Source organism: Cervus elaphus, chromosome 22, assembly GCF_910594005.1.
Source record: "Cervus elaphus chromosome 22, mCerEla1.1, whole genome shotgun sequence".
Classification (NCBI taxonomy): domain Eukaryota; kingdom Metazoa; phylum Chordata; class Mammalia; order Artiodactyla; family Cervidae; genus Cervus; species Cervus elaphus.
The window spans coordinates 18362364-18382513 of NC_057836.1; the positions used below are offsets into that span (position 1 = coordinate 18362364).

Consider the following 20150-nt stretch of genomic DNA (forward strand, 5'->3'; position numbering starts at 1 on the left):
AGTTAGAAGTGGACATGGAACAACAGATTGGTTCCAAATTGGGAAAGGAGTATGTCAAGACTGTACATTTTCACCCTGCTTATTTAGCTTATATGCTAAGTACATCATGCGAAATGCCAGGCTGGATGAATCACAAGCTGAAATCAATATTGTCAGGAGAAATATCAGTAACCTCAGGTATGCAGATGACACCACCCTTATGGCAGAAAGCAAAAAGGAACTAAATAGCCTCTTGATGAAAGTGAAAGAGAAGAGTGAAAAAGCTGGCTTAAAACTCAACATTCAAAACACTAAGATCATGGCATCCAGTCCCATCACTTCATGGCAAATAGATGGGGAAACAATGGAAACAGTGACAGACTTCATTTTGGGGGGCTCCAAAACTACTGCAGGTGGTGACTGCAGCCATGAAATTAAAAGACACTTGCTCCTTGGAAGAAAAGTTATGACCAACTTAGACAGCATATGAAAAAGCAGAGATGTTACTTTGCCAACAAAGGTCCATCTAGTCAAAGCTATAGTTTTTCCAGTAGTCATGATGGATGTGAGAGTTGTACTATAAAGAAAGCTGAGTGGTGAAGAATTGATGGTTTTGAACTGTGGTGTTGGAGAGGACTCTTGAGAGTCCCTTGGACTGCAAGGAGATCCAACCAGTCCATCCTAAAGGAAATCAGTCCTGAATATTCATTGGAAGGACTGATGCTGAACCTGAAACTCCCAATACTTTGGCCACCTGATGCGAAGAGCTGACTTATTTGAAAAGACCCTGATGCTGGAAAAGATTGAAGGCAGGAAGAGAAGGGGATGACAGAGAATGAGATGGTTGGATGGCATCACTGACACGATGGACGTGAGTTTGAGTAAGCTTCGGGAGTTGTTGATGAATAGGTAAGCTTGGCATGCTGCTCTCCAGGGGGTCGCAAAGAGCCGGACACGACTAAGCAACTGAACTGAGATAAACTGTGGTACAGCCATATGATGAAAATCTTCCATGATAAAAAGAAAGGAGCTATCAAGCCACAAAAAGATGTGAAAGAATCTAAATACATATTGCTAAGTGAAATAAGCCAGTCTAAAATGCTACATAATGTATGATTCCAACTATATGACAATCTGAATAAGGCAAAACTGTAGAAACATAAAAAGGTCAGTGGTGGCCAAGGGTCATGCAAAAGTGGAAAAGGAATGAATAGGTGGGGCACAGGGGATTCTTAGGGCCTTGCAACTACTATTTATGATCCTGTAATGGTTAATACATTACCTTCCTAGTTACATATCCAAAAAGAATAAAAACACTTGACCACAAAAAGTCATATAAATGAATGTTTATAGCAGCTTTATTCATTATACCTAAAACCTAGAAAGGACTCAATTGTCACTAAAAAAAGAAAGGATAACATTATGATATATCATATACAATGGAATAAGACTCAACAGTAAAATTGAATGTAGAACTGAGAAAATACAAAACATGGATGAATATCACAAACGTTGAGCAAATGGAGGTAGAAACAAAATGGCATACTTTATTGTTGCTCCTTTATGAAGTTTTAGAGCTGGCAAAACAATATGTGTGAAAACGAAAGTGTTAGTCACTCAATCGTGTGACTCTTTGTGACCTCATGTCTGTGATGCCAGATGCCCAGGTTCAATCCCTGAGTCAGGAAGATCCCCTGGAGAAGGGAATGGCTACCCACTCCAGTATTCTTGCCTGGAAAGTTCCATGGACAGAGGAGCCTGGATCTCTCACATCACAGACAAATTCTTTACCATCTAATCCATCGTTGATAGAAATCAGATCACTGTTTTTCTGGCATGGAGGCACAAGGAAATATTCCACAATGATGGAAAGGTTCTTTATATTGGTTGACATGGTGGCTACAGGTTTGCATGCATTTGTCAAAATTATTCTACTGTATTCTGAAAATGATAGCTTTTTACTATATATATAAATTAAACATTGATGATTTCTATATTGGTAAAGACAGATCGATTAATTGATGTTGCAGTATTAAGATCATCTAAGCAAAATTAACACTTAACAGACCATAAAGGGTCATCAGGTGTCAGCAGATTTCCACCTTCAGAGAAGACATCCAGGTTGATCATTTTAATTCCAAAGGACAAAAGTATTTTTCCCAGTACTGGACATTCCAGAGTTTCTGCATACTCTTCCATTTACTATGTGACAAAAAAGTTTAAAGTGTTGGTAGACTTTTTTTTGTATTGTTTATGTGTTGTTTTTAAAGCAACTAGAAAGATGGACATAGAGACTAAAATTCTAAGATATATTTCACTTACAAGCTTAAATATATCTGCCAGATAAACCAAGACATAGATGCGGTGTTCAAATAGTTCTGGGTGTAGTTTATCTCTTTTTTAAATTAGTTTTTATTGGAGTAGCTGATTTAAAACATTCTGTTTTAACTTCTGCTATACAACAAAGTGAATCAGTTATACATATACACATATCTATGCTTTTTTTAGATTATTTTCCCATATAAGTCATTACAGGGTATTGAGTAGAGTTCCTTGTACTATATGTTAGGTCCTTATTATCTATTTTATATTTAGTAGCATGCATATGTCAATCCCAATCTCCCAATTCATCCCACCCTCCTTTTCCCTCTAAGTGTTCATACTTTTGTGTTCTACATCTGTGACTTTATTTCTCTTTCATAAATAAGTTCATTTGTAACCTATCTTTCTTTTTAATTAATTAATTTATTTTTATTGGAGGCTAATTACTTTACAATATTGTAGTAGTTTTTGCCATACATTCACATAAATCAACCATGGGTGTACATGTGTTCCCCATCCTGAAGCCTCCTCTCACCTCCCTCCTCATCCTATCCCTCAGGGTCATCTCAGTGCACTGGCCCTGAGCACCCTGTCTCATGAATTGAACCTGGGCTGACGATCTATTTCACATATGGTAATACACAAGTTTCAATGCTATTCTCTCAAATCATTGCACCTTCGCCTTCTCCCACAGAGTGCAAAAGTCTGTTCTTTACACCTGTGTCTCTTTTGCTATCTTGCATATAGGGTCATCGTTACCATCTTTCTAAATTCCATATATATGCATTAATAAATTGTATTGGTTTTTTCTTTTTGACTTACTTCACTCTGTATAATAAGCTCCGTGGAGAAGGAAATGGCAATCCACTCCAGTATTCTTGCCTGGGAAATCCCATGGACAGAGGAGCCTGGTGGGCTACAGTCCATGGGTTTGCAGAGTCAGACACGACTTAGGGATTAAACAAACCCTCTGATACTCCTTGTGAACCCACTAACACTCAAGCAGCAGCAACAACTACAAGACAGGGATGTGAATGAGGAAATAAATCCTTGATTATGTTAAAAAAAAAAAAATAAGCTCCAGTTTCATCCACCTCATTAGGATTGATTCAAATGCAGTCTTTTTAATAGCTGTGTAATATTCCATTGTATATATGTACCACAGCTTTCTTATCCATTCGTCTGCCAATGGACATCTAGGTTGCTTCCACGTTCTAGCTATCATAAACAGTGCTGTGATGAACATTGGGGTACATATGTCTCTTTCAATTCTAGTTTCCTCGGTGTGTATACCCAGCAGTGGGATTGCTGGGTCATACGGCAGTTCTACTTCCAGTTTTTTAAGGAATCTCCACACTGTTTTCCATAGTGGCTGTACTAGTTTGCATTCCCACCAACAGTGTAAAAGTGTTCCCTTTTCTCCGCATCCTCTCCAGCATTTGTTGTTTGTAGACTTTTGGTTAGCAGCCATTCTGACTGGTGTGAGATGGTACCTCATTGTGGTTTTGATTTGCATTTCTCTGATAATGAGTGATGCTGAGCATCTTTTCATGTGTTTGTTAGCCATCTGTATGTTTTCTTTGGAGAAACGTCTGTTTAGTTCTTTGGCCCATTTTTTGATTGGGTCATTTATTTTTCTGGAATTGACCTGCAGGAGCTGCTTGTATATTTTTGAGATTAATTCTTTGTCAGTTGCTCCATTTGCTATTATTTTCTCCCATTCTGAAGGCTGTCTTTTCACCTTGCTTATAGTTTCCTTTGCTGTGCAAAAGCTTTTAAGTTTCATTAGGTCCCATTTGTTTATTTTTGCTTTTATTTCCAATATTCTGGGAGGTGGGTCATAAAGGATCCTGCTGTGATTTATGTCAGAGAGTGTTTTGCCTATGTTCTCCTCTAGGACTTTTATAGTTTCTGGTCTTATATTTAGATCATTAATCCATTTTGAGTTTATTTTTGTGTATGGTGTTAGAAAGTGTTATAGTTTCATTCTTTTACAAGTGGTTGACCAGTTTTCCCAGCACCACCTGTTAAAGAGATTGTCTTTTCTCCATTATATATTCTTGCCTCCTTTGTCAAAGATAAAGTGTCCATAGGTGCGTAGATTTATCTCTGGGCTTTCTATTTTGTTCCAGTGATCTATATTTCTGCCTTTGTGCCAGTACCATACTGTCTTGATGACTGTAGCTTGGTAATATAGTCTGAAGTCATGCAGGTTGATTCCTCCAGTTCCACTCTTCTTTCTCAAGATTGCTCTGGCTATTTGAGGTTTTTTGTATTTCCATACAAATTGTGAAATTATTTGTTCTAGTTCTCTGAAAAATACTGTTGGTAGCTTGATAGGGATTGCATTGAATCTATAGATTGCTTTGGATAGTATACTCATTTTCATTAAATTGATTCTTCCGATCCATGAACATGATATATTTCTCCATCTATCTGTGTCATCTTTGATTTCTTTCATCTGTGTTTTATAGTTTTCTATATGTAGGTCTTTTGTTTCTTTAGGTAGATTTACTCCTAAGTATTTTATTCTTTACATCACAATGGTGAATGGTATTGTTTCCTTAATTTCTCTTTCTGTTTTCTCATTGTTAGTGTATAGGAATGCAAGGGATTTCTGTGTGTTAATTTTATATCCTGCAACTTTACTGTATTCATTGATTAGCTTTAGTAATTTTCTGGTGGTGTCTTTAGGGTTTTCTATGTAGAGGATCATGTCATCTGCAAACAATGAGAGTTTTACTTCTTCTTTCCCAATCTGGATTCCTTTTATTTCTTTTTCTTCTCTGATTGTTGTGGCTAAAACTTCCAAAACTATGTTGAGTAGTAGGGGTGAGTGTGGGCACCCTTGTCTTATTCCTGACTTTAGGGGAAATGCTTTCAATTTTTCACCATTGAGGATAATGTTTGCTGTGGGTTTATCATATATGGCTTTTATTATTATGAGGTATGTTCCTCCTATGCCTGCTTTCTGGAGGGTTTTTATCATAAATGGATGTTGAATTTTGTCAAAGGCTTTCTCTGCATCTATTGAGATAATCATATGGTTTTTATCTTTCAATTTGTTAATGTGGTGTAACCTATCTTTTTTAACCTCAGAGAATATTTACCGAAATTTTAATCAAGAATTTTAAGAACTTCTCTGGTGGTGCAGTGGATAAGAATCCACCTGCCAATGCAGGGGACACAGGTTTGTTCCCTGGTCTGGGAAGATCCCACATGCCACAGGGCAAATAATCCCATGTGCCACAACTTCTGAGCCCACATGCTGCAACTACTGAAGCCGGAGCACCCTAGAACTCATGCTTTGCAACAAGAGGAACCACCACAATGAGAAGCCTGTGCACCACAACACAGAGAAGCCCCTGCTGGTATCAACTAGAGAAAGCCCACTCACAGCAACAAAGACTCAGTGCAGCCAAAGATAAATAAAGGACTTCTTTTAAAAAGAATTTTAAGATTGATTTTCTAGAATAGTGATCTCAGAACAATTTTTAATACACATCCTTAACAAAATTTAGTCTATAAACACTTCATATTGAACAGTTATTTATATGAGTTACATACCTATAATATCATACAATATGCCTACTATATAAGAATAAGAATTTAAAATTATATAAAAAATAGACATTTTAATTTTGCATTTTACTCACTAATGGTAAAATTAATTACTCTCACTTTTCAATTATTGCTATTATTTTTAGAGAAAACAGTGTGATATGATATGTCATATTATTTTGTAAATCTTAGCTCAAAACTGTTTTGAAAGTGTTTAAGTTACATATTGCTGAAGAATAAGCCACCCCAAAACTTAGTGGTTTAAAACAGCTGTTTTATTATTTTCACAATTCTGTCTGTTAATTGGTACACAGCTGAATACTTCTTCATAATCTCACTCTTTAGACACAAATCTTACATAAAATCTATAACACACAAATAATTACTGGTGCTCAAAGGAAGATGAGAGAAAATAGGCTATGAATGACATTTACAAAAAGATGGAAAGTAAAGTTCTAGCACTGACTAATATTTTCAGCTTGAAATAATGCACATGCCAAAAAGACATTTGGGAGTGGCAAATTTTGCTCCCCTTAAATTTTGTGAATGAATAAATGAATGAATATGTGCACAACCTTCTGGAAAATTCTATTAAGATCCTTAAAACAAGACATATGAATAACAAGAACATATTAGCTATTTCTATGATGTAGGATACCGATTCAACCTCATGGTCATGGAGAATGTTCCATTTTATAAGTAGATCTTCATCATCTTGCAAATAAACTTGTGAACCTCATTACAAGGACTATCATTCCAGCCCCATTTTCTTGAAACAGCGTTTAGCATAACACAATGCTCATTAGGATTGTTGGGTTCACCTTGATGCCAGAATCTGATCGCCAGAAACGGGGGGAAAAAGGATAAGAACGTTTCTTTAAGAAGTGCTTTGAAAAAAAAAAAAGAAGTGCCTTGAAAAAAGACAGTAAGGGAAATGGCTAGGCATGGAAGTCAAAGTCAGATATGCCCAAATCATTCTTTCCCACTTCTCATGAAGTTTTTCCTCCTCTGTATCTCTGAGATTTCCCTTGAAAATTGTTCTTACATCACTCAGCACTGTGTCATCTTATTTCATTAAGCACTCTCCCAGCAGGCATTCCAGAGGCTGCCTTCTGTTTGTCTATCTTAAGTCCTGTTCCCAGGAAATTATTAGTCCACAGACTCTCTTAAAAGATGTAAAAGACTTCCTACTGGTCTCAGGTATCAATGTACTGTGTTTCATTTTTTTATGTACTGCTTTTGGAGCCTGATAAGCTAGCTAAAATCTCTGAATCTGCTACTATCCCTGTTACCTGTTACAAGGAATTTAATTTCACAGATTCATAGGGACTAGATTAATATCTCTGTATGTTTCACACAGTTATAGGATCAAAGGTGGTAAAGTACTAAAATGTAATAAAATACTTAAGAGTTTCAAAAGAACTATATAAATATAAGACTATCAGAATTCAACATATTTTCTGTATGAGAGATATTAAATTCTTGATAATTGGTCACGATCTTAATTGACATACATTTCTGTTATATTTAGAGGTAAAATTAGTAGCGGTTAAAAGCACAAGTTTGGATGTCAAACAGACCTGGGTTTGAGAACCATTGTAACTGCTGCTGGATAACCACTGAGTTATCTAAACTCTTTAAACTCAGTTTCTTCATCTCTATAGTGAGGATAATAATAATGTGTGCCTTGTAGCATTATTTGATGATTGAGATAATAAGGAAAATTATTTAACCTAGTACCCAAGAATTAAAAGAATGTGAGTATTTTCTTTTATTGAAGTATAGTTGATTTACAATGTTGTGTTAGTTTCAAGTTTACAGCATGAGCTATTTTATTTTAATAGCTGATCAATGGAACACCCTAAAATCCCTGTAGAATGGAGAACCCAGGTTTCTTTATTTAATTCTGTACTCACGTGGCACTTTCATTGTATAGTGTCTGATCAACCCATTGCCAGTGTCTTTTTCCCATTGCCGATGTCCAGTCTGACAGGCCCACATAATAAGCAAAATTAATTCTCAGTTTCTGGGTGATGAAATCCTAAAGGAATAAAAAGAAGGAGTTATAGCCTTTAGAACAGTCAGGTAGAATTGAGTTACATATGGCTTTACAGAGAAGAGAAGAAAAAGAGAAAATTCAGAATGAACCATATGGAGGCCCTGCAGAGGAGTCTTCGGTTTTTTCTGGCAGAGCAGAATAGAATCAAAGATACCACTTGTGAGCCTGAGGTTGGTCTTAGTCTGTTTAGGCTGGATTGCTTATAAGTGACAGAAATTTGTTTCTCACAGTTCTGAAGGCTAGAAATCCCAGATTAGGGTACCATGTGGTAAGGTGGTGTTTCCTAGATGGTGTTTTCTCATTGTGTGCATTCACACATGTAGGAGGAGAAGTTGCTCTGTAAAATCTCTTTATTAAAAACGTTAATCCCATCCACAGAGGCTTCACCCTCATGACCTATGCAGCTCCCCAAACCCGTACTTCCTAATACAATCATCTTTGGAGGTTAGAATTTCAACATATGGATTGGGGCAACAGGACACAAACATTCAGAACATAGCCATGTTCAATACATATGGAGGGAATTTCTATTCACGATCATAATGAATTCTCATCTCAAACTCACTTCCCTTCGTTTCTTCCTTAAGAGAGGGTATTCTTCACAGTTGTACATAAGAAAAATTTTGCAAATTAAACAATTTTCCTTTTAACAACGTCAGGTTGTTACTGGTCATTTCTGATCATTGATTGTGACTCTTCATGATTGAACTTCATTTCCCAGTTGGAGTTAATTCCTGTTCCCTGTTATATAGTTAATAATTTATGAAACATTTATGTGTTTTATATTTCAACAATGATAATAAATAATATTTATTATTTGAAATAAATGAAATCATATTTAAGGCTGAAATATTTTCAGCCTTCCACTTAACTCCTATGTAGTATATTTTCAATTCCACAATTTATTTGGGACAGAGGTTAGTTTTATAGAAGAAGAAAAAAGGCATGGAATGTAAAATCTTAGGTAACCTTTTCTGTTTATTTTCTTAAGCCTTCTGCCACAGCACCAATATTCTAAGAATAAAAATCTCCTTCTTAACTAAGATGTTTAAAAACCAGGCAACACACTTGACTCCATTATCAATTAGAAAGTAATAATACCTGCTCAGCTTTGGTGTTGATCACCAGCAGGTGAGCATTCATTCTCAAGCATTTCTTCTCACTATCATTCCAAATATTAAATCCATTAGAAATAAAGTAGCAGTTAGAACTATATGGCTCCCAATTCTTTGGGCAGCAGCTCCAGTCTTTCCCTGTATTGAGAAGAAGGCTATATCAGTGCAATATAAGAAAAGTAATTTTTAAAGTGCATAAATTATAAAAAAAAAAAAAATTAAGGATCAGAGGAGAATACATGAAAAACAGGACTCTTGTCAGGTGTCAAGGAGGTCAAGTCTGCCTACATCAGACAGTGACAAGGTAGGATCCCCTTTCCTTTGCCTGAGTGGTATTAGGAAAAATCAGATAAAACAGAAGTTTAAAGAAGATCCTCAGAACATAATACAGAAATACCCAAGTTTCAGTGGAAAATTACTTATCATACCAAGAACCACAAAGTTCTCAAAAATTAGCTTAAAAAAATACATACATATATATGCCAACACCAAGATAAGAGAAATACTGAAGTTATCTGGCAAAGATTTTTAAAAAGCCATGGAAAAATGCTTCAACAAGTAAGTACAAATGTTTGAACCATGTGAAAAAATAGGAAGCCTCAGCAAAGAAATTGATAATTCAGCAAACAAATTAAAGATTTAAAAGGGAATCAAGTGGAATAGTTGGAAAACATAATAACCAAATTAAAAGCACAGTGGATGGGCTCAACAGCAGAATAAAGACAGAGAAATCAATGAATTAACAGATAGAATAATAGAAATTACTCAACTGAGCAAGTAATAATAACAAGTGAAAAGCTGAATGAACTGAAAACCAGCAACTCTTCATACATATAGCAAACCACCACCCTCAGATCTGGAGAGACACAAAGGCAAATATGGAGAATCACAATATATTAGAGCAGAAACCTCTTTGGGAGCCAGTCCCAGGGTAGAGAAATCAGAACTGTAATTGTGGAGTTGCTGGAAGCACAGTGTGGACAACTCTAAGAGATCAAAAGTCCAGGGTGGCCCAGGCATTGTAGAGGCACAAACACTTCCTTGAGTTTTACATGCTGGAGTTCCACAAGGTTGTTGTTGTCATTGGTTGAACTACTGTTGTACAGTCTCCTGCACTGGCAGGCGGATTCTTTACCACTGAGCCACCAGGGAAGCCCCAACACTATTGATACTATGTATAAAATAGATAACCAATAAGAACCTACTGTACAGCACAGGGAACTCTACTTAGTGCACTCTGGTGTTGTAAATGAGAGAAACCCAAGAGGGTGGAGTATTTATGCATGTATGGCTGATTCATTTTGCTGAGCAGTAGAAGCTAACACAACATTTTGAAGTAACTATAATGCAATAAAAATTAGTTTAAAAAAGAAAAAAATATTTCAAGATGCCTGCAACTGCAACGTACTCTGTAAATGACTGTGATTTCTGTTGTTGAGACACATGCTATCATGATTTGTTGTTTCCATTCATAGTTTTCAGAGGCAGTGCCATCTGCCAGGAGCTTGTTATGAACACAAACTTGAGATGGGCTGTATCTCTGGGTTGTATCAGGAAAGTAGCCAGATCCATCCCCTCCCCATCAACTAGGCAGAACCAGTTTTTCAATTAGAAATAATTTGATAAGTGGAACGATATCTCAAGTAAAAAAAAGACCATGAAACATACTAGTTTTTCATATTTATAAATATGGACAAAAGTGTACCACACTAACACTAGACCACACGAAGCAGGAAGTAGCTATATATATATATATATCTCAGCAGATATATATATGTATACTATGTATGTATTATACATATATACTATGTGTATATATATAGTATATATATATCAGTATGTATATACTGATATATACACAGTATATATAGTATATATTAGTATATATACTTCAGAGCAAGGAAAGATTTCAGAGTTAAGATGGACATAGAATAAGGATAAAGGGAATTTTTTCTTGTTCAATTCTCCAAGAAGCCATGTTATTGCTGTGGTTGTTGTTCAGTCACTGAGTCGTGGCTCTTTACAGCAGCATGGACTGTAGCACTCCAGGCTCCTCCATCCATGGGGTTCTCCAGGTGAGAATACTGGAGTGGGTTGCCATTTCCTTCTCCAGGGGATCTTTCTGAACCAGGGATCAAACCCAAATCTCTTGTATTGGCAGGCGAATTCTGTACCACTGAGCTAACAGGGAAACCCCCAAGAAACCATAACAATCCTTAAACTGTATGTATCTAACAACAGACCATTAAAAAGTGAAGCAAAACCATAGAACTGCTAACAGAGTTTAGGTTTGGGGTAAAAAAAAAAAAAATGGAAAATTTTAAAGCAGAGTATTTTATCTATTCTCCCAAAAATGTTTTATGTACATACAATATGATTTCTTAAAACATATATGAATTAAATCTCTCTTGACCAAATAAGTTTTAACTGGTATGTGAGTAAAAGAGCAAGTATGCACAGAAAGTTCAGAAAGAAGCAAAGACTGAAGAAACCAAAAAGCAATGTAATCTTTTTCATAATTAAGACTATTTCCTTGTACAAATGAATTAAAGATATGCATATTATAAAAATTTTAGGCCCTAAATATTTGTATACTTAAAATGTTCATGAGACTCAACTTCTTAGTATAGTTCACTTAATGGAAATATTGATCTAGGACACAGTATTGTCAATACCTGAATCATAGGCACATTAATTTTTACCTTCTAGGGTCGAATTTTCTTTCACACATTCCAATTGTGTGTGAGTGAGTTCTCTTGTAGCCTTTTCTTCTTTATGAACATAAGAACATTTTTGAAAAAAAACTGAAACAGAGAATAAGATCATTCATTTTCCTGGTAGCATTATAGCTTCACTCTTTTTTCTAATAGCATAAACATTTTAATTAAAAGAAAGAAGCTGTCTGAATAGAGAAACAAGATTCAAATATGTGCTCAATTCTATGCTTATAAGAAATTAACTTCAAACTTAAACACCGAATAAAAGTAAAGAAGGCTAGTGGCTATATTAATGTCAGATAAAACAGATGTCTAGATAAAACATTTATATTTTAATATAATATAATACTATAATATATAATATTAATGTAATAATATAATACTAAAATTTTATATTTATATTATTACATTAATATTATCTATTTTTTAATATATAAAAATAATATAATGATACAATCAATAATATATTAATTATAATATATGATATAATGATGTGATTTTTTTAGATTTTTATTTTATATTGGTGTAGAGTTGATTAACAATGTTATGTTAGTTTCAGATGTACAGCAAAGTGACTCAGTTATACAGACACGTATCTATTCTTTCTCAAATTCTTTTCTCATTTAGGTTATTACAGAATATTGAGCAGAGTTCCCTGTCTTCTACAGTACTGTCCCTGTTGGTTATCCATTTTAAATATATAGTAACTTCCCAATTGGTTCTTATTCCTCAGCAGGCCAACACACAGATCTAAATATTCATCAAGCCCTCACCTCCTTGATTCTACCTCCTCATTATCATTCAAAGGTATTCCCCTTCTCCTTCTTCACTACCTTAAATCATATTCTCACTATTTCTCGGTTGGACAGAGTCTTTCTAATTATTCTCTCCTCATATATCCATTTTACACATCTCCACCAAAAGCGTATTCCTATAAATAAAATTTAGTTACATCACTTCCTTGCTTAAAATTCTGTATTGGTTCTCCATGACTGTGACACATTGCAAAAATTGCCACAATTTTCAACTCTCCCTGTACCCACACCCCTTTGCAATATAACTTCTTAGTTTTCCCAATCAACAAGTGGGGTCTATTTATTCACCACTTGAAACTGGACTGACTCTAAGATTTCCTTCAACCAACAAAATGTACAGAAGCAACTCTGTCTGTTGTTGTTGTTTAGTTGCTAAGTCATGTCTGACCCTTTGTGACCCCATGGACTGCAGCACGCCAGGCTCCCCTGTCCTTCACTATCTCCTGGAGTTTCCTCAAATTCATGTCCATTGAGTCAGTGATGCTATCTAACCATCTCATCCTCTGCTGTCTTCTCCTTTTGCCTTCAATCTTTCCCAGCATCAGTCTTTTCCAATGAGTCGGTTCTTCGCATCATGGCCAAAGTATTGGAGCTTCAACTTCAGCATGAGTCCTTCCAGTGAATATTCAGGGTTGATTTCCTTTAGGATTGTTTCAAGCTAAGGCTTCAAGAGGCTTTACTCACAGCTGCTCTCACTCTGCCAGCCTACATGTCGCCATATGAACAAGCTCAAGCTCGCCTGATGAATTATAAAGAAGTGGAACCAATTTGTCCACATCATTCCAGTTTACATCCTCTTCCTCAGAAACTGGGTTACCTGCAGCTGGTACTTGCCTATGTATGCATGAATGACTTTAGCCAGGACCAATGAAACATCTTAGCTGAGCCCAGTTCAAATTGACGAACCACAGAATCATGAGCTAAAAACAGTTGCTGTTTTAATCCACTAAGTTTTAGACTGGTTTATTAAACAACAGAAGATAATTGATAAAGTAATCTGCAGCAGGGGCAGTGGGAAATCCACACTCTTTAGAATTGTACGGGACACTCTTCATGATCTGAACCCTCCTTGTTTCTCCCATCTGCAACCTCACAGCTAACTTAGCACCATATGTCACAGTCATTTAACATGTTTTTCCAAATTTTTTCAAGCTCTCTCACATCTGTCATTCTTGGTCCACACATGTATAGATGTCACCTCCTCCAGGAAGCCTATCTCAGCTTGCTGTGCTTCTTACTCACAGAACATTTACCAGACATTGTTATAAACACTGGTTCGTTCAACCAGTTGCCATCATCCTCCAAACTTCTCAAAACCAAGGGCTACAACTCTGCTGTCTCTATCTGGCATAGTGCCTGACATAGACTAGATGGCCACTGTTACTTATGAATGACCAAATAATTGAATAAAGCATCTACCCAAAATGATACTAGTTTTATGATTTTTTAAAACTTAATGAATTCTTGATAGGCAGAAATCTACCTATTTGTCAAACGGATTTTAAGGGCTGGTGCAGTCTTGAGAAAGATAAAAATAATTAGATGAAAATTCAGTAGAATTTTTTCTTGGGAGATTTCTTCCCATTTCCTTCTTGTTCATCTGCTAGTCCCCAAATATGTGTCTATGCCCTCAACAGGCATAGCCTTATAAACACTACTAAGAAAACACAGATTTGGTCTCACTTAAACAACTGTCTAGTGTAGAAATGGTACCCTATATATTTCATTCTACAAAACAGAAACATGTACATACATATACTCCTTTCAATTTCTCTAAAGAGAGTGAATGCCATTATTTCTATAGAAGAGTGACTAAATGCAAATAAAGGGCCAAGCTCACAATGAATTCCCACTATGTCTTCCCCCAGAGAAGACTTCTTTCCCAAATATCTGAATAAGCTCATAGTTTATCAGTTTATTTGATGCCATCTCTTCATGTCAGGCAGGCATTTCTTATAGATCCATCTGGATACTTACAAATAAAAGCGATGAAAAATGAGATTGCCAATAGTAGCAGAAGTATCAGCAATGAGGTAAGAAGTAGCTTGGAAAAACTATGGCCACTTTGGTGAAGGTTGTTCTCTTTGGGAGCTGAAGAAGGAATCAAATTAATCAAATTATTATCATGAATAATAAATTCTGACCTTGACTTCCTCTTGCTCCTTTTCTTCCTCCTCTCCCTTTTCTTGTATGATACACTATTACTATTACATGACATTATTTCAAATATGAAGCTGCAAAGGAAATAGTAATATTCACGGTAGAAACGCTAGAAAATACATAAAAGCACAAATTTCTACCATTGAGGATGAAAGTGAAAGTGTTAGTCGCTCAATCGTGTCCAACTCTTTGCAACTCCATGAGCTTATCCCGCCAGGCTTCTCTGTCCATGGAATTCTCCAGGCAAGAATACTGGAGTGGGTAGCCATTCCCTTCTCCAAGGGATCTTCCTGACCCAGGATGAAACCTGGGTCTCCTGCATTGCAGGCAGATTCTTTACTGTCTGAGCCACCAGGGAAACCCATTGGGGATAACTGTTAATATTTTGGTATACATTCTTCCAGCAATTTTTTAAGTGTATATACATGCATGCACTTTTGCCATATGACTGACATACCATATATATTGTGTTCTGACCTACTATTTTCTTGTATACTGTATCACCATATTTTCTTCTTTAACCCACTATATTGTGGTTGCATAGTATTTCATTATATATTTAAATAATCTTCCAGATTATTTCTAACTTTAACTACTTTACATATGCCATAGCAGATAACTCTTTATAATTGTCCCTCATCGCATCCTTAAAATAAAATCAGACTGTTTTATTAAATTTATTTATTTTTAATTGGAGAATGATTACTTGACAATACTGTGTTGGCTTCTGCCATATATACACCCCATTGTTTATCACAGCACTATTTACAATAGCTAGGACGTGGAAGCAACTCAGATGTCCATCGACAGACGAATGGATAAAAAAGTTGTGGTACCTATACACAATGAAATATTACTCAGCCAGACTGCTTTTTAACTTTATTTTTTATGGAAGTATAGTTGAATTACAATATTGTGTTAAAAAATCAGACATTATTAGTCACCATTTCATGGTTGAGAATTATTTTATCAAGCGTGCATTGATAGGTGAATGGATAAAGAAAATGTGACAATTGTATGGAATGGGTATTATTCACCTATAAAAAATAAGGAAATCTTGCCTTCAGGATGGACCTTGAGGGCATTATGCTAAGTGAAATAAGTAAGAAAGAGAAAGACAAATACCATATGATCTCACTTATCTGTGTAATCTTTAAAAGATAATAATAACTCATAGATACAGAGAACAGAATGGTGGTTGCCAGAGGTGAGGGGTGATGAGATGAGTGAAATGGGTGAAGGGGGTCAAGAGGTACAAACTTCCAGTTACAAAATAAATAAGTCCTGGGATATAAGGAATATAATGACTTATTTACCTTATAATGACTATAATTAATAATCTTATGGTTATAATATACATATATAAAATACTGCATATTTGAAGGTTGCTAAGAGTACATCTTAAAAGCCTTCATCACCAGAAAAAAAAACTGAGAAATTATGTATGGTGACAAATGTTAATTAGACATTGTGGTGATCATTTTGCAATATACATAAAAGTCAAGCCATTGTGCTTATACATCTGAAACGAATATAATTTTGTCAGTCATCTCTGAATTGAAAAAAAGAATTATTTTCTCAAAGTTATAACATACTGCCAAGTGGAGGTAAAACCTGCAATGATGTATACTATGATCTCATTTTTAGAAAAACACATATGCACATTGATGTATATTTATAATTGGAAGGATGTACACAAAATGTAAATTATAGTTATCTCTAGATAATAAGAATAAATGCAGTAATTTAAATTTGTGTGTGGACCTAGAGACTGTCAAACAGAGTGAAATAAGTCAGAAAGAGAAAAACAAGTATTGTATATTAATGCATATACGTGAAATCTAGAAAACTGGTACAGATGAAACTATCTGCAAAGCAGAAATAGAGACACTGATGTAGACAACACATGTACAGACACCAAGGCAGGGAAAAAGGGAGGTGGGATGAAGTCAGAGATTGGAATTGACATATACACTCTACTATGTATAAAATACATAACTAATGAGAACATATTGTGCAGCACAGGGAACTCTACTCAATACTCTGTAATTACCTATATGGGAAAAGAATCTAAAAGAGTGGATAAATGTACATGTGTAACTAATTCACTTTGCTATACAGCAGAAATAGAACACTGTAAAACAACTAAACTAATAAAAATTTTAAAAATAAATAAATTTGTGTGTACCTCTGGTTTTTACTTTTTTTCTATAATGAACATTGCAGCATATAATAACAAAGTTATATAAATTTTTTAAATTTTTATTTATTTTTTAAAGGTTATCAAGTATTTATTTATTCATTTTGGCTGTGCCTGGTGGCATGCAGGATCTTAATTCCCTGACCAGTGACTGAACTTGTGCATTGGGAGTGTAGAGTTTTAACCACTGGGCCAACAGGGAAGTTCCTATAAATTTTCTAAGGGGAAAAACAGTTTCCGGAGCATTTTCCATGTTTCTACAGAAGAATTTTGGAAAACATAAGCAATCATAACTTCCCTCTCACAGCTTCTCATAGTCTCCACGGTTTTTTTCCTCTTTTGTTCTGCATCTGAAATATCATACATGCTACCCAAATTACCTTTTATTTACTTCCAAACCTCACTGAATCCATCTCAGATACAGTGTGCAATGGATTTTCTGATTGCAGAGCAACTGCCCTCAAAACATAAGAGATTTTCTGTATAAGACTTTCTAGGCTTTTATCTGCAATGGTCTTTTGTTCCAGTTTGTTCCATCTGATACTAACCAATACACTCAAACACTCAAACACTCTGCACTCAGACTCTTCTCCCATGACTGATTGAGAAACAAGACCCACCAATTCATCACTAGCCCCTGCATCTGGACTGATGGTTTCAAGACCTGAACCCACTCTCTACACTGCAGTCTTAGTTCACCTCAGAAAGCACACAAGAACTACTCAGCTTCATTAGCACTCTCCTTAACTCAGGACCATAGTGGATTTCTCACACCTCAGTTTTGTCATGGCACACTTGTACCATCCCTTAATCTTTATTTTCAGGCAACTCGATCTGAGACTCCTGTGTTTCCCAACCATGGCCAGAGAAGCAGCAACCAACATTCCCTGGGCTTTATTTATAGTATTTTCTCTTCACCCTTCATCCCATCATTCACTCTGACCACCGGAAAGCGAGTCTTACCTGCAGGAGGCTCTGATTTGGTGCCTGAGGACTTGGGTTTATTAAACTTCACTTCAGCATAAGTGATCTCTGAAGTCATGCTGAGATCTTCTGTTCTTGTCAAAGAATCCTGTCCGTCTCTTCCTTAAAACCACTTAAAATGAAATGCAAGCACGGTGGTAACTTCTCATACATCCTATCACACAACTAGCTGAGAACAGAGACCCTAGACAAACAAATAAACAAAAACCTTGAGAGGAATTTCATGAAAATTAAAAACCTCAGGGGCCCAAACCCCAAGACAGGCGCAGTGCTAATCATACCTTTAAACATTACACCAGCAAATAGCAATAGAAGTAGGAAGTCAAAGGGTAAGGGAGAGAAATAGGAAGGAAAGGAAAAGGGGAACAAAGCAGAGACGTTCTCCCTGAGAACAGTGAACTTACCAGAAAGGATGAAATTAAAGCATTTGTGAGTATCTACCTGCAAACATAATCATTTGCAGACCCACCAACCTGAGTACATACTCATTCACGTTTGCATTCTCCTCATCTTCTGGGGTTGATCAGGCAACTTTGGGGACTACATCCCAACTGACAAAACAACTTACTTGTCAGACTCCCCACTTCCAAAAGTCAGAGTCCTCTAGTGCAGTGGGAAGTTGAAGTTTAGATTATGTTCCTTTAGAAGTTGCTCTCCTGTGTTCTCTGCACTTCCCTGTTCTTGACTAAGTCTATCATGCCTCCACATTCATTCTGCTCAAGTGCCCCTAGCAGCTCCTGAGAGCAGCTCTCTACTGGAGGCTAGAGGAGAAGGGTGTCCTTCTCTCTTTCATCCCCAGGATACCACAACAAAAGTCTTATGGATATACACAAGCCTTTAACAAATTAGGATAATTTAATGGATTCACAGTTTAGAGGAGGAACTAAGTACTACATATAAGCCAAGAGGAAAGCACCCCAAAAATTAAATCCTTCATGTAGAATCTTTTGCAGACATGCTCCCAGCTCACACCCAAGATTCAGCTCTCCCCACGAGTCTCCTTTTTTTTTTCCAGTTTTTGGCGAACCACCCAGCTTACAGGATCTTACTTAGTTCCCAATCAAGGCCCAGCAGTGAAGTACAGACTCCTAACCACTGGACTGCCAGGGAATTCCACTGATTCACCTTCTTTTAGTCTCCCCACCTAATTCCTCTCTCCCCTGCATAACACACACACACACACACACACACACACACACACACACAACACACACAAGCATTTACCTCTGTATTTATTTCTATGTCTAAATATATTGAAAACCATGAGTTCACACTAACATCTCTAATCCCAATCCTACACAAAGAGTTCATTCTATTTTCTTCTCTTTCTGCACCTCTAACTCACTCTGTGACAGTAAGAAAACTGCTTCCATTCTCCTTACTTACTTATTTGATCAATGTTGTTGTTCAGTCACTAAGTCGTATCCAACTCTTTGCAACCCCATGGACTGCAACATGCCAGGCTTCCCTGTCCTTCACCATCTCCTGGAGTTTGCTCAAATTCATGTCCATTAATTCGGTGATGCCATCAAATATCTCATTTTCTGTCACTTCCTTCTCCTCCTGCCTTCAATCTTTTCCCAGCATCAGGGTCTTCTCCAATGAGTTGGCTTTATGTATAACGTGGCCAAAGGATTGGAGCTTCGGCTTCAGCATCAGTCTTCCAATGAATACTCAGGGTTGATTTCCATTAGGATTGACTGCTTTGACCTCCTTGCCATCAAAGGGAGTCTCTAGATTTTTCTGCAACACCACAGTTCAAAGGCATTAATTTCCTAGATTTAACCATTTTCTACCTTGGCTGCCCCTCCCTCCTTAACTAAGATGCCCTTCTTTCCTCCACTGGGCTCCTTTCTCCATCCAGGCCTTACGCTATTGGCGCCACCTCTGCTCTGCACGGGAGTCCTGCACTGAGGCAGCCAACCCCCACAGCTATTTTTCCTCACCCTTCCCAGGTCTGCCGCCCTCCACAGCAAAGCCCTCCTTAACCTGCCTGGACTCTGATTCCTGAAACCAGTGCCCTGACCCCCACGTGGAATCCGCCCTCACCCCACTCAGGCTCTGACACCCTATCCAAGGTCACCCTCCTGTGTGAAAGCCCTCCTCACCCTGCCTGGGCTCTGAGTCTCCATGCTGTGCTCCCCCATCACGTGGAGAGCCTCTGAAACCCACACCTGCATGGACGCCTTCCTCCCTCTGCTTGGGCTCAGACACCTCCCCACAAGGTCACTGCATGAG

General features: G+C 36.8%; 1 protein-coding gene across 5 annotated transcripts; it reads right to left on the minus strand.

Annotated features, from left to right (window-relative positions):
- Nucleotides 1-6115: 6115 nt before the first annotated feature.
- Nucleotides 6116-18897, minus strand: LOC122680636 (C-type lectin domain family 4 member A-like). Of its 5 annotated transcripts, none has more exons than XM_043882248.1 (7): nt 18481-18897; nt 17892-18096; nt 14546-14659; nt 11739-11840; nt 9023-9174; nt 7779-7903; nt 6116-6697 (listed from the first exon to the last, which is right to left on the minus strand). In XM_043882248.1, exons 2-7 carry the CDS (start codon nt 17968-17970, stop codon nt 6556-6558), a joined length of 714 nt encoding a protein of 237 aa, XP_043738183.1. In that variant the 5' UTR covers nt 17971-18096; nt 18481-18897; the 3' UTR covers nt 6116-6555. The 5 variants fall into 5 exon arrangements, with proteins under 5 accessions (XP_043738183.1, XP_043738184.1, XP_043738181.1 ...); XM_043882249.1 differs by lacking the exon at nt 18481-18897 and adding an exon at nt 18317-18456; XM_043882246.1 differs by lacking the exon at nt 18481-18897 and adding an exon at nt 18194-18255.
- Between the last annotated feature and the right edge of the window lie 1253 nt (nt 18898-20150).